The following is a 25,291-nucleotide window of genomic DNA, read 5'->3' as shown; positions in this document are numbered from 1 at the left end:
CCCCCACCGACTCGCAGTTCCGTTGCCTCAATCACATTTTCTTGATGCGAAGAAGCAAGGCGGAGAGAAGGAGTGGAAGAAGCCGATTCTTCACGGCTCCTCAGAAGTAGGGCAGGGATGGTCCCTGCAGGCGCCGCCGCCGAGCCCTCTGATTGGCTGGCTGCGAAGCTGATGTCATTTCTGATGGGTCTGAGGAAAAGACTAAAGACTCGAGGTTCAAAATCTAACGCTGGAAAAAAAAAAAAAAAAACTCCAGACATCATAGGAAGACTCCAAATGTCAAATGTTTCACAGTGAAACCGTTTCACATCAAAGGCGACTTTGTGTTCTGCAGCTGAATTAAACCAAAAGTCACTTCAGATCAGTCTCATTATGCAGAGGAGCTGCCAGGGAGGCATCTGTTTGGTGAAACCAGAAGGAACCAAACCTGAGGAACTGAGAAACGCAAAGCCGGTCTTGCACTGGGGCTGGGACGAGATCTCGCGAGATTAAATCATGACGAGATTTCAGTGACAGGACAGGAGGCAGAAGCCTATCAGGCTGTAAGCACACCTAACAGACGGACAGGAAAACGGACAAAATGTGGTCAAAATACAGTTTTAAGGTCTGTCTCCCAGAGTCCTGCAGGAGCTCCTGATGTTTCTTGGTTTAATAAAGCTTCATCTTCTTGAGTTTAAGCTGCTGTAGGCAGGATTTTGCTAGTCAATGCTAATTTTTCTGTTTTCTTTGGATTAAATGTTAGAGTATCCATTGATAATCCTTTAGGAGTGCAGCATAATTGCACTACCGCGAGGGCGCAGCGTTTCCATCTGTCTCTGTTCTGAGCTGAAAAGGAATCTCGACAGCTCCCGATATCTTTGACCAATCAGAAGAGCCCCTGAGGCCCTAACCGTGATTGATGAGGGGCATTTGTCGCACGTTCTTGTGGGAGGGGCTTAACTTGCGTAAGGACGTGATGTCAGAGAAAACAGGACAGGATTGGCTGTGCTGGGTTTCAAATCGCCATCTTGGATAGATGAAATCGCCATCTTGCTTAGGTAACCCTAAGCAAGATGGCGGAGATGCCGAATCCTGCCTACAGCACCTTTAAGTTTGTTTACAGAGCTCCGTGTCTTCTTCTCCGGTCTATTTCTGGCTGAGTTACAACGCTACAGTTCCCCCTAAAGGCCTGACAGATGAACTACACTGTTTAGAGTCGTTCTCATGGTATCCTGTGGTGCAGACACACTTAACCCTGAAATTATTCCTATTCAAGGCAAATTCAGGCTCAAAGTTACTTTGATTAATCCAAAAAGTTTTTATTTTATTCTAATTACCAGATATGATCCTGGTATTTTCCAAAAGTTATTAAGATGATGTACAAAAAGCACTATTGTGGGGAAAAAAAATTCAGCTTTTATTTACCATATATTTGAACAAAAAGTGACATGTCCAGAATTATTCACACCCTTATCAATGTCTCCACTGGTATTTTTCACCATTCATTTTCAGCAATGAACTCAGACTCTTTTGTTTTCAACATGTCCTCCATTTAGTCCTCATAGCCTGTCCCTCTAAAGAGACACCTGTCTCCAGAGGACGCTACACCTTGGATTATAGGGTGTCTCCTCATTCGACCTGTGCTCAAAATGCACCTGTATTGTTTTGTGACTGCTAAATAAGAAAAGTCTATTTTTCCAGTCATATACAGTATTTTGTCATTTTCTTAAAAGTAAAGTGGAAATCTCGTCTCGTCTCGTGATCGTGACCCGAATATCGTGTCTCGCCTCATCTGGCGAGCTGAGTGTCCCGTCACAGCCCTGTCAAGCACCATGAGTTCACTTCCTGCCGATATGGGAACCAGGAGCCAGACTGGAGGAACTCACCGGACGCGCAGTCCTCCTCGTCCGCCCCGTTCTCACAGTCCTTCTCTCCGTCGCACCTCCACGACAGAGAGACGCACTTGTTGGAGGATCCGCCACAGTCGAATTTCTCCAGAGGGCATGTCTGCTTGCCTGTGGGCAGAGATGAGAGGGAGGGGGAGATTTATGGCCGCATAGAGGCAGCAGCAACATGGAAAAACAAAGAATCTTCACGCCGCCGCCGGACTGGACTTCTCTCTATCGCCCCCACGATGCAGTTAAAGCTCATCCAAACAACACAACTCGGGACGATTGATTTTACTGTCTGGGCCGCCGCTGAAGAGACGAGCAGAAAGATCACGACAAACAGCGAAGGCCCGGTTGGCTTTGGCGGAGTTTCTGCTCCTGTTCCTGCCAGTCGGTCGGCGCTGGCTCAGCTGGTTTGATCCAGATTACAGTGAGCTTAATACGAAGCATGCCGTTAATTATACATCTTTGCTTCCAGTGCAGCCTTTTGCCTTCAGGAATGAAATCAAAAGGTCTGAAATCGAGAATGACATGAAGAGGTCAGAGGGCATCACAAACCATTTAGCTTTTTTAATTATTTACAGAGATTTGAGAGCGATACCTCAAGCGCTCAACAGTTTCTTTCATTTAGGCTTTTATATTTATTGTTGTGGTTTTATTCATTTCTATAGTTGTAACTTCTGATCAGTTTATTGATTAAGAAAATATTTTGCTAATAAAATTGTGTTCAGGCTGTCACGATATACGATATGCGATGATCCTGTCATCACAATAGCTTTTGATTTCCAAACAGTTTGAAGATTTGAGAGGTAAGTTTGAACAGGAAAACTCTATTTCCATGTATAAATATAGAGAGGTATCCACACTCAGGTGAAAAAATATGTGCAGACAATCTCTTTATTATCAATGGAAATGTTTGATAAAAGGAAATGTTGGACAACAAAAGTCAGAAAACAATCAAAACAGAAATAAAAGCTAATCTAAAAGAAAAACTGTCAGGAATGTCAAACACAATAAAAATCTGCTGCAGATTGAAAACACTCAACAAGGAGCTTTAAGCACCAAGAATAAATACATAAATAAAATCAAATAAAGAAACAAAGAATGAAAAAAACAACAGAAGTCATTCAGTAACACTCAGAGCTCAGCTGGGCTTTCCCATCAACTTCTCTGTGATCAATGTCTGACAACCTTTTTTCAACAAATGAAATTAAACACAACCGTCCAGCGAGCTGCCTGTCAGTTACACTCATTACAGAACTTCAACACAACGCTGCAGCGGCCGCCACGTCGAGGAAGCTGCAGGAGGATCGCTGGCAGAGAGATGAGCGAGAACCGGCTGCAGAACGAAAACCGTTCATGAGGTTTCAACACAACATCAGAGCGGTGCGAGGTGAGAACTCCACCGTGGATAATTAGCCCAGACAGGGAGAAGGCGCGCCAAGCCATCTCTACAAACACTCTACATTAGGAACATGGAACCTCATTAGTCAGACGAATTTGCACGTATTTGTTGTTCTTGGTTGTTTCAGCTGAGTTTCTGTTGTCTGCAATGTGCAGAAGTTATTCGTTATTATATAATAATTCAAGAAGAGCTTTGAAAAAGGGGAAAATATTTATTTGTCATCCTTCTTGGGTCTGAATGTGCTTTATGTTTATTTTTATTATCATTTAAACACCTACACTATAAATTTATGTTCTGTTGAACTAGTGCCAGTATCATTTATATCACACGCATAAATCCTCTTCCGTTGTTTTCAGCGTCCTGATGCCAGGGCGCCGGAGACGAGCGGCGAGACGGAAACTCCGGATGAGGATTTACCATCCAAACAAGGCACGCTCATAAGAGAACACCGATTCACTGAAACCACTGGATGCACTGTTCAGCCTGCAGGCCGGAGTTCGGACTGACGGTCTGCATTCAGCCGTTCATCTGGACGGCCCCTGCAGTGTGGAGGGGTGACAGAGAGAGGAGGCTGGGTGGAGAGAGAGGAGTGAGGACGGCTGATGCAGCCAGGCCCCGACCCCAAGGGGGAGGAAAACAGATAAATAAATAAATAAATGCAATCCACTGCAGTAGAGGCAATTTCTTCACACCGAACATCAGAAAACTCCTGATCGCAGTTTTCTGTAGGCTGTGCAAGAATATCCCAGCAGGCACCTGTTTCCAGTTTGTCTAATTCTGCTGAAATTACAGGGCGAGTGAACCGAAGTGTGCTGCTCCATCAGTCAACATTCACAACAGGTGAAACCTGCACAAAAAGGTAATAACACAGCACCGCGGTCATGTATGGCTACTGTTAATTTACTCCACCTGGCAGCGCTCCGGAGGTTTGGACGGTGTGACGATCACACAGGAAAACAAGTCCAGGTGTGCAAATTTAACACCAGGTTTATCTGACAGCACAAGAGTGACAGTGAAGAACAGTAAAACGGCTGAAGTTAAATAAAGTCTGTCTGGTCAGGAAACACGAACGGATAAAAGGAAGGAGGAGGTAAAATCCCTGGAAGAAGAGCCGCCATGAAATTCAGGCTCATGGAGAAACTGACAGAAAACAAGGCGCACAAAGGCAAAAATGAAAAACTAAATGGAGGCAGAGAGAAAGAGGAGCAGAGAAAGAGAATTTCAGAGAATCCATAAGGAGCGAGACGGCGTATAAAGGAGGAGAGGAAGAGGAGACAGACGGCAGCGCGACCTTTCAGGTTCTTATCCTGAAGCCAAATCAAAACAGTTCCTGGCAAGAGGAACGCCGTGGAGGAGGAGCGGCGGGCCGAGCGAAGAGTCGAGCCGTCCTGAGCTCTCCTCCCTCGAATCCAAACACAGAACCATCTTCGTGCTCAGTGTGACAGCAGCTGGTTACTGAAGCCCCACGGCTCCATCCAGACGCCGCTAATGGGCTTTTTGCTTGAAAAGTACGCGACTTAATAAAAGACAATTACTCACAGACAAACTGAGCGCCGCGCTGCCGTTTACCATCGGGGTGAAAAATGGGGGTTTATCAGCGCCGTGGCGTTTCTGGCAGCAGATCAGTCGAGGATTCATCGCCTCCTGCAAAACCCGAGGCGGCGTTCATCACAACAAAGACGCGGGAGCTTCAGTTCACAGCTTTTTACCTTAAAAATTAGCTTTAACCGCCAAAACGCAGGAACAATTCAATCCTTCAGCTTCCAGTGAGCCCGTTGAGTCAGGACAAAGCAAAGCCTCATAAATCTGCGGCTGCTAAACTCTTGTTAAACTGATTCCTGTAATGAACTGTGGGTTGGTAACAGATGTAATATTACACTGAAACGTCCCGGGGGATTGATCCCTGCCTGGATGTTAAGGGTGCTTTCATACCTACTAGTCCGCTAGAGTGGTTCGGTTTGGACATAAATTATTCATAAACGTCGCAGCTGTCAACTAGTTCGGTTCACATTCACACCACTTGTTTTTGCAGATGAACTATCCACTATGACCCTCCTGCCTCTTGGTGGCGCTGTTCACACAATAGTGTGTTTTGGGTGACGGAAGTGAACCCTGATTGGCCAGCATGTGTGACGTGATGTGACGCGCGGCTTGCTACGGAAGCCTCCGCCGACCAAAAAGCCTTCTCCACAACAGAGCGGACAGGAGCGAGGCTGGTCAACGTTCACACCAGCAGCGGACCGTGCCGAGACCGCACCGAGACCGCCTCCTCGAGGAGGTCTCGGTGCGGTTCTTTGTCCCGGACCAAAACTAACTGGTCTGCTTTCACACCAGCGCGTACGAACCGAACCTGCAGGAGTTTGGGTCTCTAGTCCGCTTCAAGCGGACCAAATGCTGTTGGTGTGAAAGCACCATAAATCAAGGCCTGTTTTGACCGATAATAGACATGGAGAGCGGTGATTCACCCTGCAGCCAGGCGGGGGCAGCACTCAGATCGTCTCCTCCAACACGCTGCAACTAAATCCCACAAATCATTATTCATAATCGCATTTTTTGTTTTTGAGTGGTAATGGCTTTCTCCGACTGTCTGGTCTACAGGAGTTCTTCGGAGTTCCAGCAGGTCCTGCTGACCAGCGCCGAGGTTCTCCCCGGGAAGGAAACAACTGCAAACGGGGACAATCGCTTCAGAACGCGAGTCTTCCTCACATCCTGGGCTTCATTAAACTGGGTGAACGCAGCCGTGTCCTCTTTGAATTATAGATCTGTTACAGCACAGAACGCGTTTCGGCTGCACGCGACGGGAGGACAAGTTTTTATTTTCAGCGATGCAGCGCGGTACGCCATTCTGCATCGTAGCAGGAGAGTCCCTCAGCTCCCAGAATGCTACATACTTTACGAGTCTCCCGATGCCAACGACATCCATCGGCTTCACCAACCGTGAAGCAGATAGCGGAGGATTCATTTGGTTTCTCACTTCTAATTGATCCTAAAAACAGAAATCAAACTGTTTAGTGACGCTACTTAAAGTCATTACGGGACAAACCTTCAGGAGGATCGGCTGATAGCGTAGATATTAAAACAAAAGAACGGAAATTACACAATTACTGGCAATCAGAGACGTACACATATTAGGAGAAAAAGGAAAATAACCGTCAGAATGAAGATAATTCCAGGGTTTTTTGTTTTGTTTTTTTAAAGCATGATAAATATACATCTTCCCTCAGTTGAACTCTGTAGCTTTGGGAGAAGCTGTGCGATGTGAGAATCATTAAGGCTCTGCAGCTGTTTCTGCAGTAACCCACCCAGGAGGAGAGCACAATGAAACGCAGTTCCACAGATCAGACATAAAACTTCACAGACGACACATCCATCTTCTGAACTGCTTCACCCGAATCAGAGCAGCCTGAACTCCTCCCGGGTCAGGGCAGCCGGCATTACCACTCAAAAGTCCACACAGAAAGACCCTGAACCGGGCTGGAACCGGGCCGGGTTCTGGCCTTGAGGCCAGCGTCACTGAGCACAATATTAAAATTAAAAACTCTTCACAAAGCAAAGCAAACTTCCACCTATTTAAACACACTCTCATACAGAAACAGGCTGCTCTACATGACTCCCAGAATGCTGTTCAGCAGTAATGGCAGGTCTGGACCCAGAGACCCGCTGAGCGACCGCCGCAGTGGACGCTTTCACCAACAACCACAGCATCAGAATAACTCACACCTCTTCCGTTCTCCACAAACGGCTAACAGGGCATTAAAGGTGCATTAAGGAGTTTGCACGTTTTATGCGAAACAGCGGCCCCTGCAGGCCTTGGGCGTAATACAGCTTAGTGAAAAACTCGCGCCTGTGGCTTGCGTGCATGTACGTGCACGGAGGAGGGGAAGTCCTTCCTCGCTCTTAGTAGTACTCAAGTAAAATTTAAGTTTCTTTTGCCTGGTTTGGTCTGTGCCGGAGTTGTGGCAGTGCTAGAAGTCTTTTCTTACTTTCTGGAAGATCCATTCTCAGTACTGCTCAGTTAAGCATCTGGCGGAGTAATGGCGGACAAAACGAAACCTAAATCAAATCAAATCAAATTCTCCCCCAAAAAATTCTGGTGCCAGACTGGCACTGAAACTTTCAAGTGACAATTTAACGCTGTTAGCGGTACTTACAATGAATATGTCAGGGCACATTGTACACATCATTGAATATTTGTAACATATTTATGGTGGAAAACAAGTATTTTTAAAGTTGAAAAACTCTTTAATGCACCTTTAACGCTGGCGGCGGGACGGAAACTAAAGAGGAACAAAAAATGAAACATAAAAAGGTGGAATTTCTGGGAAAATGAAAGTAGAAGTGGTTCGAACGAGATGTCAGATAAAAGGCTTTCACTGTGCGAGCCTGTCCTCCATTCAAACCGTTCAGAAATACCACAACCAAAGATTCACTGGGAATAAAAAGCAATCACCTTTCCTGGTTGAATGCCTTATTTATGTATTTCACGAGAAACAGACAAGAAGAGAAGTGATTAAACTGTTCCAGTCAATGAAATTCACATCAAATTGATTTGTTTGATTCTATTCAGTTTGCAGCTGGGCTGATGGAAATATACTTCCTCGCTAAATGAAGCAGTTGTCAGTGTGACCAATGCTTACTGACATAAATAACAACCCTCAATTTATCAGCACAATTATTCTCAAACAAAAATGGATTTTGAGTGGGTGAAGAAAGCAGAGAAGAACCAGCAGCTCCTCACGGTGATGTTTCAACCTCCCCTCTCAGTGGAATCTTCTTCTACTGTATTCTAGTGTGTGTGTGTGTGTGTGTGTGTGTGTGTGTGTGTGTGTGTGTGTGTGTGTGTGTGTGTGTACGGCGAGGAGGTCAGTGATGAAACGATACACACATCCTGTCCAGTCTCTGAAGGAGCAGCAGACGCCAGGTCAAACACACAAAAACCAGTGTTATCGTCACGCTGCAGAAAGATCGAAGAGCTTTCAGTGGAATCAGTAGAAATAATATGGAATCGTGCAGTATTAAGATACAAACTTCACCAGGTTCAACTCACAAAGTTTCACTGTCGACACCTGAAAGGGAGCCGATATTAACCTGACCGTAAAATTAGAGATTAGACTCAATTAAAAAGGAAAGAGATAATAAAAAGGAGGGCACTATAATTCATAAACAATAATTAACCTCATTTTAATAGCGTCATATTTGATCCTGAATTTTTTTTTTTCATTTCAAATTGATTTTTGCAGATTGAATCAATAAACAGACTCATGTATGTTCACTTAACTAAAAAGTCCCATAAGTCAAGTTGTGCACATGATTTATTTCAGCGTTATATTTCTGTTAACTTTCTGCATTGATCCGTTATTTTCACTGTTTTTCCTCTTCTGAGTTGTTCTGATGGGATCAGTCTGCAGTAAACCTGCCTGTAAACGGTGTTGTTTTTATGACAGTTCACATCTCCACATGAAGTCAAATCTCAAGACGAATGCTGAGCAGTAAATTGCTGAATCTATTAAGCGCAGTTCACAGTTTAGAAGAAAAACCCCTCCCATTATAAAGTCAATACAAAGTAAAGCTTTATTATCAACGGTTTGAAGCTCAATATCTATAGAGGGTTTTAAAGAGGGAAATTTCATCAAACCCTCCCTCAGAGAAATGCCTATAATCCACAATGAATTATATAACATCGTAAAACCAAATTAGAGAGGCAGCAGAGTGGATTGAGGAGCAGCAGCAACATGAAACACTGACGGGAGGAAGAAACACAGTTTTCATCTCCAAGAAGTGACCTTAAAAGCAGGAGGAACGGAGTGACATGCAGAAGAGAGCAGAACTGAGCTACGCCGTCAGAAATTATTCAGTCATTAAAGTAGAAAAACTCTTCTAGTTCCATCCTCTCCGGTGAAGCAGCAGGTCGGACCGCCGCGGCCCACTTCCGCCTTGACGACACATTATCTGGATACGAAAAACTCTGAGGTCTGGAGCCTCGCGTGTTTCTCCAGAGAGTCATTCATATTTCAGCGCTGAGGAGTAAAACTCTCTGGCTCCGAGCGGCCCGGGCCGACGCTACTCCAGCGTGTAATCGGGACTCCAGTCAGCGAGCCAGAATGATTGTGGCACAGATGTCTGCAGCACCGGGTCCAAAACGGCAGCGCCGTGTGTGTGCGCGCGTGTGTGTGTGTGTGTGTGTGTGTGTACTGTATGTTTGCGTTCATGTGAAACTTAAATAGACATAAAGAGCAGATGAACTGGGAGTGAATAAAACAGGAGACGAGGCTCATCAGGCAAGCGCAGCCTACATCTACATCATCGTACATTTAAAACCTCCGTCACATTTAAAGCATGATACAACAGCTTAAAACCCTAAAACGTCTCCAATTTCTAACATAAGAAAATTAAATACGGCAGGAAAAAAAAGCACAGAAAACTGTTTAAAAGGAGGTAAAATTGATACAATTTCAAAATGATCAACAAAAAAGCTCAAAAACAGGGACAAAACTGTGAAAATCAGGTGCAAAAACAGGTTAAATGTAATAAAATGTTCTATTCTGAACTGTAGTTAAAACTTCATGATTGCATCATGATATTTATTTTGTTTTTGTGAAGCGTCCTGGGCTGCATTCACCTCATTTTAAAGCTTAAATGTTCTTTATGGCTCCAGAACTGCTGGACTTGAGGGAAAGTCACTGAAATGGCTCTTTTAGTCATAAAGGCTGCAGAACCCTGGCCTAGTCATTATACAAGTTAGGTGGCGTGCAGGACAAGTTAGAATTAACCTCTTTGCCCAGTGAGAACATGCAAACTCCCCAATAAAAGGTTCCCAAAACGAGAGTAAAACCAGTGTTTCAGACAAGTTTGCTGCCCTGCATCTCAACTCTAATGAGAAATTATCACACCTGAAGAGATTTCCTGCTCACAGAAGGCTTTGCAACCTGAGCCAGGCGGTTCGCACAGGCAGGTGATTTACCGAGAGAGTCGAGAGAGACGATAGCGGAGACGATAGCGGAGACGATAGCGGAGACGATAGCGGAGACGATAGCGGAGACGATAGCGGAGACACTCCAAGCTGGCTGGAAAACACCGTGAACACAGAGGATTCAGCCGACGTCCGTTCCTCCTCTGTGTGTCTCGGGCTTTGATTGCGGCGCAGCTGCGTTCACTCGAACAGAAAGACAGCCGTGATGAAGAGGAGATCATTAACCGTCCGTCTGTTCGGGACGCAGACTCCATCAGGACATATGATCGGGAGGCCAACCGCCCGCGGGGTAAAAAGAGAAAAAGTACCTGCTGCTGTTTCTCCTGACTCTCTGGGAAAAAGGATGTTTCCCTTTCTGCCTGCTGCACAGCACAAAGTATTGATCCGGGTCTGAAGATACAACTGATGAAACCGAAGCAGCCATATGTCTGACAAACTGCTGGAGTGATCGCCTTCTGGTTTTATAACGAAATAAAAACTAGAGTTTTCAGCGTAGGTGTTCGGAGTTTCTCTACACTGCAGCATCGTGTGGATACAGGAGGGATTTTCACAGAAATGACTTTCTTCTCAACCCAGATCTCGATCCCTTTATTCTGCAGCCAAGAGATGAATCCGTCCTTCATTTATCTTTAATTGGATTTCCAATCGAAACTTGCTATCCTTCAGAGGTCCCTTTACGTCTCCCTCCTTGCCTTCAACTTTCCAGCGGGTGACATGAGAGGCGTTGCTGCTGCTCCATTATTCATCCGCCAGGCCGAACATCCAGCCGGTAAACAAACAAAACCAGAATGAAAATCCTCCTCTGACTCATTCATTCCGCTTCTTCTTCATTCATTTCCCACTCAGCTGGATGCATTTCAACGCCCACCCCCTCCCCCTTCAATCCCCCCACAACACCTTTCAGGAGGAGGTTAGAGATGCAAAGCACAGTCATGGTTAAAACCTCCAAACGTGAAATCATGATGAAGACCAGCAGCAGCCAGACATTATTGGATTCCAGAACAGTTTCTCACATACCAGTATTATTATTGGTGTCTGCATTCAGATATCGGCCCGAATTAGCCAATTACTTGTAATTGCTATAAATCTTAGACGTTCATATGACACTACTGTGTAACAGCAATACTGTTCAACCACACTGCTTCTCTTTTGTTATATCGTGCTACACACTTCCATCCACAGCACTGTGAAGTAAAATATTAAATTCCAGTGCGAGTCTGCTCTGTTTTCCCTCAGATATTGTTGTTTATTAGTGGAATGCCTTCAGCTGTGTCTGTTATCTCCAACCCCAGGAGAGACCTGCGCAGCCACGAGAGAAAAGAACATTAGCATTTAAAGGAAGAAAACAATTAAAGGAGGATTGTTCTCCCACGCTGGAGCGGCGTCTTGGCTGCGGACTCCACTCACCTCAGCCCCATCAGGACAGATTTAATTTAAACCTTTTTTTTTTTCTTTTTACATCAGAGCTTTCAGTATCCTCTCTTCATCAAGCAGTTTTTCTGACCACTCATGTCTCCGGTTGAATCTCTCTGTTTCACCATGAGGCTCGTTTTGCCGAGCTCCTGCAGCGCTCACGGCCACAAGCCTGAAGTGCGCCGTCAACCCGTCCTTGGCGCGAGCGGCCGAGTGGTTTCACACTTACTGCAGGTCTCCTCCGCCTCATCGGAGCCGTCCGGGCACTCGGGTTCGCCGTCGCACCGCCAGCGTCCCGGGACGCACTGACCGTTCAGGCAGGCGAACTCCTCGGGGGCGCAGGTCTTCCTGGCTGCTCGGACACAGAAGCAGAAAAAAACCCAAGACTTTAAAACCAGCTTCAAACTGAAATGAACATTTGTGGACAACTTTTTATTGTACTTCACGGAGATCTGAGGAGGAAAGTCTAGCGCAGCGGTCTGGAGCCACATGGCTCTATAGTCCCTCTGTAGCGGCTCCATGAAGCCTTCACCACATGATGCATGAAAAAACAGTTAACTTATTTTTAAATTATTATCTGATTCATCACTCTTGGTACAAAAGGGATTCAAAAAAGGTTCAAATAAAATTGGGAAAAATAGCAAAAACCACAAGAAATGGGGAAAAAAAAATTATAGAACAGCTTGTGTAAAATTTTAAATCTTTTCACAAAAAAGCTGAAAAACAGGAACAAAATTTTTAAAATCAGGAACAAAAATAGGTTAAATGTACTAAGAGGTTCAATTCTGACCTGTGGTTAAAACTTCATGAATGCATGTTAAGATGTAGTTTTTGTTTCTGCGTTAAAACGGCTCTTTGTGGCCATAAAGGTTGCAGAACCCGGCCTAGCGAGTCGTTCGGAGCAGCAGAGCTCAGAACCTTTGGATGAGCACTTCTTCAAACACCTCAGCTCTGAACAGGCGCCGCGCCGCTTATCTGAATCCAGCAATCACCCTCTCTCATCCAGCAGATCACTTCCATCATTTCTCACATTATTCCTTCGCCGCCCTCGACGGCGCGCTCCTCTCTACCCTGATATCCTGCACTAATTATCTCTGCTTTCTTGACTGTGATTGGCTGTGCCGTCCTGCCCTCTCCACTCGTCTCCTCTCCCTTCATCCGAGATCCCATCCCTCCTTCAGGTTTTTCCATCGCAGAGCGGAGAAACGGTTAAACCTGTTACCTCCCTGACCTGTTTACTGCAGAAAGCGACGAGCCAGCAGGGCTACGGGCTGATAAACATGTCAAGCGTGGCGAGAATTGAAAAATCAAAAAAAAAAATGTCAGAAACGGCATGTTGGAAAGTTCCAGCAACAGCCCAGAGCTGATCAGTCGACTCTCCAAACTGTGTGTGTGTTCAAACTCTCAGATAACGCGTGAAAACAGGCACTTAGACACAAAACGCCGAGCATTCTCCACCTGGAGCGTCTCCTGGCGGAGAGTCGTGCAACAAGCACGAGCACGGGTCAGACCGTTCAATTTCCTCTGCAAGTCCCACAGCAGAGTCTAATAAATCACCTGCTAAAAGCCCTCCGCCGAGCGCGCCGCCGTTCTTACACAGCCACAGCCGCTCCTGAGGTGGCGCCACCTCGGCGGCGACGCCTCAAATTAGATTTACCGTTTAGCGACGTGCAGGACGCTTGAGCCTCGCCGAGGGGCGGAAAGATAGGAGGGCAAATCGTGGCTGTGATATTTCTTTGCTGTGCTCATTCAGCAGTAACGATCCACCGTGGTGACAGGGGCATCCAAAATCAGGATTCCTACGTCTTGTGTGGAAATTGTAGCAGATAGAGTAAAGTAAATTCCCAAACTGAGTCCAGGCTCGAGTCCTGTGCAGTTTGCACATTCTTCCTCTACTCTGGTTTTCTCTCAAAAAACCAGCTGAGAAGACAGACCAAATAACATATTTCTAAACAGTTAATAGAAATTCAACTGATAGCTCTTTGTGGCTGCCCTTGGCAAGGCGCAAAGATTATAATCCTGGCCGGGCCTCGTCCCGGGTTTCATTTTATTATTCTTCTGACGAGCAAACTTTGCCGGAAAACTTGTCCTGCACCGTTCGCACCACAAAAAGTCACATCAAAACGTGTCTAAATTCTGGGAATGGTGTGCTATGATATTTTTTCAGCGTTCCAGTGAAAAATAACCAAGAAAATTGCCAAAAAAGTACAATTTTTTCGTATATATTCCGGATGAGAGTTGCCCAAAAATCACACAAAAATCATCCCCGAACAACTCAACAGTGAGTTGCCATACTTTCACGTAGAAAGGTCCTTTACATATCAAAACGTAGGCTTTTTTGTCCTCTACGCAGATGTGAAAACCTCCAGAAAGGCACAAATGTAAAGTGTAAAGATTTCTGTGAGCGACTGGTTCCTTAAACCTACACTAAGGAACTTTTCAACCTTAATAAAACCTTTTAATAGCTTCTGTGATGATACATCGACTTACAACTAGTTGAATGACCCCTCTGTGACGGGCTGAGGGCGTCAGTATTGCTTTCACTTGGACTAAGCAGCTGTGAGGAGGGTGGTAGGAACCCTGCACACTAAAAAACTCCAAATGTGTGAACTGCTTTACGGCATGCATCACATCACGATATAACATTGTTTAGCCACCATTAGATTCATTTAGACTCATGACCTCGTCGCTATCCATCCTTCACACAGCCACTGGAAACAAATGTAGGCGAGTTCAGTCCGACAGCACGCCACCAGGAGCAGCATTTTACCACGCCGTGCGCTAGTCCTCATGGGAACTGTAGTATTCCTTCAGGCAAAACACTACCGCTTTTGTCCACTGGCGCCACCAAAATCAACGAAAACTGAAAGTTCCTTAGTGTTGCTTTAACTCTGCATTGTCAATAAATGGTCACAATAAGACCACTGATAGAAACAGGTTCTATTACGCTTTACTAATTTTATTGATTGTATCACAGAATTATTTTCCAGATCAATAGTGAATCTCATCTTGTATCTGATCTTAACTTTTACTTTTTTACTTTGCAAACAAAACAAATGCGCTTAAAACTAAAATCAAAAACACATTTGATTTTCACACACACTCATTTTCGAATGAATCATCACTTCTTCACTGAGCTTCTCTCAACACCGACCTTGTCGAATATTTCTTATCAGAAAATGTACTTTTAAAAGTTCTCACTGCATAAACAGGACATTTTCTTATCTGCAGTCGAGGTTGAAAACCCCGGAGGCCGCTCAGCCGAAGATCATGAAGACAAAAGAGCGTGGGCGGAACAGGGTAAACCTTTTAACGACTAAATGTCACCAGGACACTTACCAGGCTGATTACTTACATTACCAAAACGCTCTTTGAAATGTTAAGTTCAATTATGCAAATGTGGAATTGTGTAATTAAGTAGGTTCTCATCTGCATTCATTCAAACAGTGAATGAAACAGGCTCAGTGTGTACTTCTCATTTTATGTGCCTTACTTATATAGATTGATATATATGCCACATCACAGGCACAAAAACATGATTGTGGACTGAGGCCTGCTGCAGATTGTCAGCTGTTTCTTCTTTTCTAATGCAGATTATTGCAAACGGACAGATAAAGCATCATGAAAATTCCTCACCACAGTTATGAGCGCCTCGTGTTTCGAAATGTTGAGAGAAAAAAATTAAACCAGTAACTTGGTATCTGTTTATTGATAGCATTCCAGGCAAGTTATTCTCTAAATTGAAGTGGTTTAACCCCCCCCCCCCCCCCCCCCAGATTTATAATAAGTAGGTCATCTGATTAGCCGCGGTTCCAGGGCGGCCAATAGAAACGCTTCATTAGACAATAGAGGCGGGTCTCCAGCAGATACGGAGGTGAGGCTGCTCTACTGCTCCTCATCCTCAAACCCTTGTCTCATTAGCTTCAAAAATTGCCAATTAACACACTTTCCCGCCTTTTTTTTCTGCAGAACACTGCGAGCCGACCTCATTACACGACTCAGACAAACACTCCCTCCCTCCCAGCCTCCGTTTCTCCCCCCGCCCTCTCCGTCTTTGTGTGAGAACGCTGCATCGGCTTATGTTTACCACCACAGCGTACGAGCAGTGTTTTGTTTTGCTCTCTCCTGGTCCGATGCTGAGCCACTCCAGGCTCGCAGAGCTGGGAGTGTGGGCCTTTGTTACAGGTGGAGGCGTATGATTACGTCTCAAATGGGGATTGTAACATCCTTTTAACCATCGCCTCCCTTAAGTGCCTAAACTCATTAGCAGCTGACATTCTGAGAGAAGCGCCTCACACGTTCACACCGCCTGCATATTAAAAGGCATTAATCGGCCACGCAGGTTTGGCAGCGGCGGAGAGTCAGGGCGACACTCTGAGAAATCCGGAGCCACAATGCAAGCTTTAAAGTCACCCCGCCTCCTGGGACGCCGTCATCAGATCTCTGAGGTCTGATCCTCGACAAAGCACCTTTTAATGCTTAATCTGAGGGAAACTGAACATTTCAGGTTTTCCCAAATAAACTTTTCACTCCCGTTTAGCAAATCCACGTGTGAGTCTTAACACTGTGTAAATTAATCAGGCACAAGAAGAGAGACGAGGGCAGGACTCGGGACCTCAGGCTCCGCCGGTGCACACGGCGCTTAAGACTTCATTTGATCGCATGACAAAGTCTTTGAACCCCCCCCCCCCCCCCCCGGCTGATCCAGTGCGCTGCCCCCACAGGTCAAACGCGTGCACGACGTGCAGCTTTCTCTCCCAGAGACCCGAGCTCCTTCTTCGCCGCTCGTTTCCCTGAAGGTCTCCAGGGCCGCGGTTCACCCGGCATCCTCCCCGGGCCGCCGCGCCATCTGCTCGCCATGACTTCCTGCTTTAATCAAGGAGTTTTTAAAAATGTGAGGCCGACGGCAGGATGGACGGGCGCGGGGGGGGGGGGGGGGGGGGGGGGGGGGGCAAGGGAAAAGGAGAGAGAGAATGGAAAGAGGTCGAGAGACAACTGAAGTGAGTAACGGCTGCTGGGATGAGGAGAGACGCTCGGTAACGACGCTTTATGGAACGTGACACTGACAGAATGGGGGCCGTAGTACCTTTGGTGGTGGTGGTGGGTGTGTGTGTGTGTGTGTGTGTGTGTGTGTGTGTGTGTGTGTGTGTGTGTGTGTGTGTGTGTGTGTGGGGGGGGGGGGGGGGGGGGGGGGTCACCCACCCCCACTGCGTCTCCACGCTCCGCCAGCCCCACCTGGAGCCCCGTCCTCCTCTGGGGCCGATGCCGTTTCGTCTTTCTGAAACAGCTTTGCTCAGCCGAGCATCAGGAGCGGCATCCTGAGAACCGTGTGAATTTTAGAGAGAAGTCTGTTCTGCTCTGCGTTGATTTTGAGTGTCAGAGTAGAAAAAGCTGTAATGAAATGTGCCTCATCCTGCCTTCAGGAGCTTCTAACCGGCTCTCAGGGTTTTTTTTTTTTTTTTTCTGTGGCATATCAGGTCTGCCACTTTCATCTCAACATATATAATATAATTCAGGTTTCAGCTTCTTCTAATATGGCCCATTTGCTTTTAATTTCCAAGGCACCAGTAGAAACTTCCCCGTGTCAGGATGAGTGGTTGGACTGGTTGGCAACATTCCGATAAGAAAAAACACCGTAGATGGTAAAAATCAACAGATTCACGTATGTCTAAACCAAAATCACAACGGCTGAAACATAATATTCAGATATATTTCAATGCCTAAACCGTCATATTTCACAGTACAAATGACCAAATACTATCAGGTTCACAACCAAACCGAGAAGGGAAGCGTTCCGCCAGATCAATCGTTATCTGAAGTAAAAATCCTAGTCCAGCCACCTCGAAGCAAAGCACTGCTCAGATCTGATGGAAGAAATGTTATTTCCACTGCAGCCGTAATGAAGCCATTCTGCTGCTTCATCGTTTCTGCTCTAATTGTTTGTATGTTTCTAGAATCACATTCTAAAGCGTGAGGAGTGGGTCCGTCCAACATGCAGGAGGGATTACGTCTCTTTGAGAGGGAATTCATCTTGTTTTCTTAGTGCTGGGTTCAACTCGGGATTCACTCACAGCAGCTGAAGGACCTTGCAGGAGACACGGATGTCTGGGCTTCTTTTCTTCCATAAAGATCCTGTTAGAATCCTTATTTCACTACTATTTTAAGCATTGTCCAAGCATTTTTTTTTTTAAATGCATATACAGGGGGAATACAAATGAGCACAAAAATCCGAGCTGAGGTTTGTCAGGCCTCTGTGAATATGCATGGAGCCACGAGACGACCGTCTTAATGCACTCCGTCAAGAACCGAACTCACTCAATCATTCAGCGATGTTCAAGAGCAGAGAAGCAGACAGCCTTCGGTCAACACACACACACACACCTACACATGCACAGGCACACACACACACACACCTTGAAGAGCTTCTTCTTTTTAAACCATGAGGGATATTAATGATAGCTCTTTCATTTCGGAGGCCGTGAGATGCTGAATAGGTAATGCAGCGATAAGCACATTCTCCTGGGCATCAGAAGACAAACGGCCTCATTAGCCCACACTGAAGTCGGGGAATGTTGTCAAAGCAAGAAACATTATGTATCCTGTCGGCCTGAACCAGAACGCATATGATTAAACCGTTCAGAAATAATGGGATATCATGGGAGCAAACAGAATATAGCAAGGCATCAGTAAGGCTCGAGCTTCAAATTATTGTAGCAAATAGTTCCAGAATTCCATCGGACTAAGCTGAGGGGTTTCTCTCAACGAGGCATCAGCATGGACAGAAAGTTAAGTGAATGTTTTGTAGATTTTTGAAGAGATAGCGTTCTTAAAGCAGAAGGTGATGTGGGGAAAGCTTAGAAAAGTTGAGGTCGTTGGTATTCACCATCGATCATCATTAATTCACTTGTTTTTATCCAAACAGAGGACAGCATGCCCAGCCTCGCTCCAGGTCAGGTGTGTGTGTTTAGCAGCGAACCGCCGAAAGCAGAAAGCCTCAGAGGCCCGAGCTCCGCCTCGGCTCCGGCTGATGGAGTATCGATCCGAAAACACAGAGACACACTGGTGACATCCAGAGATTACATCTCCCCTTTGTTCCCTAAACTGCTGCACACTTTAACTTTTGTTGTGCCTTATTTCTCTAAAACGCCTCGCAGTGAGAGTCTGGAGGCTGGAAACAGGCGAACCGACTACTGAGGGGCAACGGCCAAAACCTGGGAAGAAGCCAGAGAAAACCGACGGTCAGCAGAGAACCGTCCTGCTGTCTTCCTGTCTCTCATCAGAGTCCGACCACAGTCCTCAGCAGCCAGCGGCAACGCCAGCAGCCCCCAATGAACGCATCTTAAAACGCATGAAATCTCAGACATTGAACCAAAACACGAAGGATTCATCTCTGACCCGCATTATTTGTGTTTATCATCAGAAAAGCGGTGATTACGGCTGAACCAGCAAGATTTTTCTCTTCAACAACCGGAGGACAAAATTATGGATCCAAAACATCAGGTGAGAAGACGACAGAAAGTTGAGGATTCTGACGAGGGAGACATGGCCTGAATGAGAAGAGGACCGTATGAGCAGACACACGTGGACCGCGGTGGCTGTTGCTAGGCAACAACTTGTTGGTTTAGTGATGCTGACAGTCACAGGAAAGGCTGCTGAAGAGATGATTCTGACGGCGATACAATGAGAACTCAGACAAATTTAATATTCAAAATAGAGACGGTGCAAAAAATGAACATCCAGAAATGATCGAGTCGTTTGGTTCACATTCATGATCCACGTCATCCAATCAGAGCGTTCTGGGAGCTGGAGCCAGGCTGTGGGCTTTAGGCAGGTGCAATTCCATCACAGGGTTAACAAGAAAACACGCACACGCAAACGTACACGTACATGTACACATACACATACACACACACACACACTAACAAAGCCAATTCAGAGTCTCCAATTAACCCATGCCAACAAGCATGTCTTTGGAAAGTGGGACAAAGATGGTGTTGCTACAAAAAAAAAAAAAAAAAAAAAGAGCTACATGCTTTGAAGGAACAAAGAGAGAGAGATTCAGACCCCGGAATCAAACCAGAGTCTTCTTAAAGCTAGGGTTGGCGATCTTGGAAAACTAGCATGTAGCACGAATGCAGCATCTCCCCAAGGCTCCGCCCAGCTCCCACCCCATTGGAGGAGCTGCCGTTGGGAGCAGAAACGCGGAGACATTTGTGGCGCGCACGGCGCTTCCGCGTCCAGTGCGTTCCTGGCGTAACCTGCCCTCAGCGCTTCGTTTCTTCGTTTTTCTTTATTTGCACTACGCCAAGTTATGCCGCACTCAACGTATGTGAACCCCCAAACATTCTTTTTCGCCATTCTGCAACGACGCTCCGTCCTTCTGCGCGCGCACTGAACCAGGGTCAGTGCACGCCATTGACATGTACGCGCAGGGGGCAGGTCGAACGGCGAAGGGATTTGATTGGTTTAAAAAAAGGTGTCCCGGCAAGACTATTTGTTGCTGTTTTCCCCGTTTTACTCCTGCTGTAGATAGCGGATATTTTCCAAACTACTTTAAGAACACACTATGAATTGCTTCCCATCGGGTCATAAAGATCATTTTAACCAGTATTTAAAAACATGGATCTCATTCAGATCGCCAACCCTAGCTTTAATGAGCGGCGACACTGCGAACCACTACTTCCCCATTTGGAGAACAGTAAAAATCAACAACACTGAAATATTTTAAACTATTGATTGTATTTGGGGAAAGTCACAGTCATGGATTACTGATGCTGCAGCTCCAAACAATCAGCGGTGTGATCAGTGGCGCGTCCTGCAGGGCGGCGGAGGAGCGGGAGGCGACGCGGAGCTGCTCGCCAAATCTCCCTGACCTTGTGTCCTGCTCAAAGACACACAGCGCTAATTATAACCCCCAGCCTCCCAACCGACAGCGTTCCTCCCCCCCCTGTCAGGTCGCATCGGCACAAACACCTCCTCACCAGCTGGACCCTGGGGGCCTTCACTGAGGCTCCTGACCAAGAACATCTTTTGTTTTTCTTTACTAAGAATGTTTAAGTTGAGTTTGGCTAAGTCATTAAACACACGGGGGTGTGCACACATACACAAGCGGCGCCGTATCTTTCCGTTTTCCCTCACTCGGGCTGCCGCCGTCGTTTACTTCCTGTTTCACTTCATGCTCCTGACAGAGGGCACAAGACGCTCACTCAGAGAATCGATGCCAACCACGAGCGCTGAAACCAAGCCGCTGTTCCAAGAAAAATATACACAAAATAGCTTGCCTCAGCACACACACACACACACACACAGGTTCTCTGCAGGACGCCTCCTCCGTGTGCCCGACCTTCTGTCCCCCTCCCTGTCTCGCGGTGAGCTCCGCTTTAGAGAAGCACAACATGTCTCGCTGAAGCCATATGTCCACAGTTTCACGGTGCAGCTCGGCGTCTTCCCGGCAACACGCTGTCCCACTGCAGCGAGCGCAGGGAAGGACGAATCCACCGGGGGACTCAACAAAACAAACAGACCGAACCGCATTTCCACTGAATCCTGTAACGGCGGCGCACTGCTCCAGTGTTCCGCTCTGGATGGATGCGCCACCAGTCCTAATGTTTGGAAAGACGACGGCAGCAGCTGAGCTGATGTGTCTCATCACACATTTATCTGTTAGATTCATGAGTATCAAACAGAACTGGGCAAATTTCTGTCCACAGAAAACTTCTACTGAAATCGCGGTGTAAACTAATATTACTGCAGGAAGTGATCAACATAAGGACCATCAAAGCCTCATGAGCAGCAGGACTGAGACTTCACTGTGGCATTGGCTGTTTAGCACTACTCCCGGATATTTATTGAGAAATATAAGAAAAAAACAAAACAAAACAGTGAACTGTACTGACAGAGATACTTTTATGAACTTGCCAAAGACTCGCAAAAGACTCTAAAGTTATAAATTTACTGTAACTGTACATAACCGACGTTCACTAGAACCGCTACAAGTTTCAGTCGGTTTTCAACATCTGCTGGTCACAAGTTAACACGGACACCAGTTAATTTGAAACACCGGCAGGCAGAGCGGAGCCCCGGTGGACAACACCGGCACGTGGCGCCGGGCGGGATGGGGGTTCCGGCTGGCGGAGGATCTGATGGAGATGTTGGAACATTATTGATCAGATATCAGCAGATAAAAACACTGAGGACTGCTTCTGCAGAGACAAAGACCTGGAAGTCCCCTGAGAGACTTTGTCCTCATGTCACAGAACGCTGTATAATCCACTTCACCAGAACCCTGGAGAACCAGGATTCATCGTAGATCACTTTGTGCGCCGTCCATGGATACAGATGTGTTTAACACGATTGTTTTCAATTGGATTGAAAAAAAGCCCCATGTAACCTGGGCCTGAGTTTTCACAGGTGACAGAAGGAGGAAGGTCACTTCAACCGCATTTAATCAGCTGCAGCTCTTCTGCAGTATTAACTCATCTCAAACAGAACGGACTCAAAGCAGCGACTCTGTCTCTCTCTCTGTGCTGGGAGGTTTGATGAAGCGCTTGCATAAGAATGACGAGCTGCTGAACGAGACCAGCGTCGAAAGATAACGAACCTGACCTATATTAGCTGACAATAGTAAGTTTAATTCCACTCCAGCTGCTTCCTGAACCACGCTTAACTCAATCCAGCACAAAGCCACTGAAGGTAATGAGCATTAAGAATTACGTAACTTTGATACTTTTTTTTTTCTTTTAACAATGTCAGTATGCAGGAGCAGAGCTCTCCAGCCCATCTGACCGTACACATCCCGGGTTAATGAGGGTTCATATCTGGATCAGGAATCCAGAGGAAAACAGCTGAAGGTGGTTCTGGATGCAGGAGGACTGGACCCTGCTCACCGGTTTCCTACAGAGCTTCTAAAGCCGTACGGTGATGAAACGCAGCTGTAATGTCATTCAGTGCTACGTAATTACCTCTTCTACTGGAAAGTGCAGCCTAGATTCAGCCAGGACGTTTGCATCTCATTACAGGGTTATGATCACTGTAAAAGTGGTAATACGCTCCGGTTTGCTATCGGGCTTTCTGCAGCCGGCTAATGATTCAGCGGGGAGAACAATCACACCCGCCGGGCCCAGCAGACATCGGCGATAGATCAATACAGAAAACACGGCTTCAAGAGAACCGCTGCAACACACAGATGACAGGAGCCACCCGGGGGGAGGCATGATGGAGGGGATGAAGCGTCCCGGGCTGCACATCAGCAGAAACCTCAGTAGAAACGGCGCCGTTTCATGTGTTGGATGCAATTGGCTCCACATCAGCTGAAATTGTGGTTAATGTGGCGGCAGCGGCTGATGTGCGCCGCCGTAACAAGAGCAGCATCGCTGTGATTTACCTGCAAAAACAGCTGTGCCTTTCACAAACGCTCAACGCAGCGATGAAGAGCCAAAGCACTTTACTGAACCTTTTATTGCCAAAACCAGCGCTTGAAGTGACATTAAGCCATTTGGCAAAAAAATTCAATCATAGTGGACGGAGGCGGAAACGGGCAGGGCTTTAAACAGCAGGAGTTTCCCGGATATCTTCCCTACTGCTGCTTCTAAATCCATGACGAGGGTCAGATCAGGTGCTCTTTTTCACAGCTGGAGGCAGAAAACACAGAAATTCAGCTTTTATCTGAGAGTAACAGAAACACAAAGCTTCCAAATAAAAGCATTGCTCTCAACCAGACAGGAAGGCTCGTTTACAACATTTACGGCTGGATTTTGATCAGATGCAGAATTTTTTCTGACAGGCTGGAAAAAAAAAACCCTCAACTCCCGTAGAGTTAAACAAAAACACTGTTTTGTTCAACTGAAAATATAATCAGATCTGGAGTGTGGGAGTTGAATGGCAGCGGGCTGGTGGGGCAGTTTCTCACCTGCCCCACACCTTTTGGCAAAAAAAAAAAAAAAAAAAAAAAAAAAAAAAAGCCTCTGGGTTGAAAATGTGGTCACACGGTGTGAAAGCGCCTCCCAAACCACCGCTCTTCCCTCCAGAGCCTCCGCTGCACGCTTCAGTGGAAATGAAGTCGAATCAGAGTAAGAGCCAGATGCTCCTTCCTCCTCGCCTGGAACGGCGCCGTCTGCAGCGCCGGGTTCAGACTCAGGTCCTGCAGAACACGATTCCAGGCCTCGCCTCAGTGTGGTGTGTTATCGAGCCATGAGGTCTTTCTCTCTGAGACATACTGATCAGCCCTGCCGTTTTTTTTTTTAACCTTTAATGGTTTCGGAAAGATTACCTGCACACATGCACATACGTGCTGATTCAATGCAACGAAAATCACAGCCTATTGTCTTAAGTTTGGAGTTAGAAAGCAATGAAAGCCTCGACCACGTGCACGGTGCATGGAGTAAAAGCGGGGAGCTTTTCAGCTGGAAATTTTCAAAGAGAGAATCACAATCACATGAAGCACAATAATCCAAACGGAGGAGTTTACAAACAGCAGGCTCTGGCACTCGTTCCCCTCGCCATTCATCTGGCAGCTTTTACAGCGTCGATACAAAAAAGACTGAATTCTTCTTTTATAGCGATTTGAACAAAGTGTAACACGAACGAATTTCTGCACCGCTGAGAGATCAGATGAATCAAAATTAATAAAAGAGAATCCCACAGCGAACTTTCTTTTCACTTTAACAGCCTCCTCTCTGTGCTCCGATGCGGCTGAAACACAGGAGACACCGCTTTTAACAATCATTATCCATCTGTCAGAAGTAATTACAACTCCTGGACCGAATGTCATCACTCAGCGTTAAGGCCTGACCGGCAGAATCCATAAAGAGCGGCACAAAGCAGCGGCTGGCAGGTTCATCAGACGGTTTATTAGACGGAGAGATTTCATAACCAAAGTCTGCATCTGCGCAGGGTTTTAACGACGCGCTTAGAATGAGTATTTACATGCTACCCGGCCAGGATGCGCTCAAAGACGAAGCGAACCGGCGCTGATCGCAGCCCTCAAGGCAACAATCCATCAGCTGCTTCACCGTGGACGTCACAGATATGGAACATGAGCGTGAAGGTCAAAGCTGTTCCTGGCATGCCGGAAAAGTTGCAGAGGAGATATTAGCTGCAATTATTCACTGAGACTGTTGGAAGCCCACTGGGTGGACGGGACACAGTGAGACCCACAGCTGAGACCAACAGCAGCAACGACTGTTTTAACACAGCGTCAAGGCCAAAGCCTTTCTGTGAAGGCTGCAGAAATGATGAGGCTAAAACATTAATCCGGTTAAAAATTCTGGCAAATCGGACGTCAGATCCATCTTAAGCTAGAAAAGGTAGAATATAGTGTCTGGGGAGTTCAGGGAAATGTGGAGCCCATTCATTAGCTCCTTTACCACAGATACTGGTTTAACAATTGGGATGATGTACAGTTACATATAAAATTTTGTTTTGGGAACGACGTGATTTGGCACTGTAATGATTTTTTAATTGTATGTGTTTGAACAGCACAGAAAATTCAATAAATAGTTTAGAAAAAAAAATCAGACGTCAGATGGTGCTAAATCTTTAGTAAGGTTTCATGACAAGGTTTCATATTTTATGTTTGGTGGATTTTGATTTGTTATTTGGAATACTTTGATTTGTTTTTCACATGCCCAAAATAAA

At 46.1% G+C, this 25,291-nt stretch overlaps 1 protein-coding gene across 1 annotated transcript in view; it reads right to left on the bottom strand.

Annotated features, from left to right (window-relative positions):
* LOC115405158 (low-density lipoprotein receptor-related protein 8-like) overlaps positions 1-25,291 on the bottom strand; it is an 80,307-nt gene that overhangs the window by 40,266 nt on the left and 14,750 nt on the right. Inside the window, exons 3-4 of the mRNA XM_030114643.1 lie at positions 11,886-12,008; positions 1,866-1,994 (exon numbers count right to left, since the gene is read on the bottom strand). Of these exons, the coding sequence (XP_029970503.1) occupies positions 1,866-1,994; positions 11,886-12,008 (252 nt within the window). The remainder of the gene's footprint in view (positions 1-1,865; positions 1,995-11,885; positions 12,009-25,291) is intronic.

This window comes from Salarias fasciatus, chromosome 18 (assembly GCF_902148845.1).
Source record: "Salarias fasciatus chromosome 18, fSalaFa1.1, whole genome shotgun sequence".
In the NCBI taxonomy this organism is placed as follows: Eukaryota; Metazoa; Chordata; class Actinopteri; order Blenniiformes; family Blenniidae; genus Salarias; species Salarias fasciatus.
This window is presented reverse-complemented; position numbering and strand designations above follow the sequence as displayed.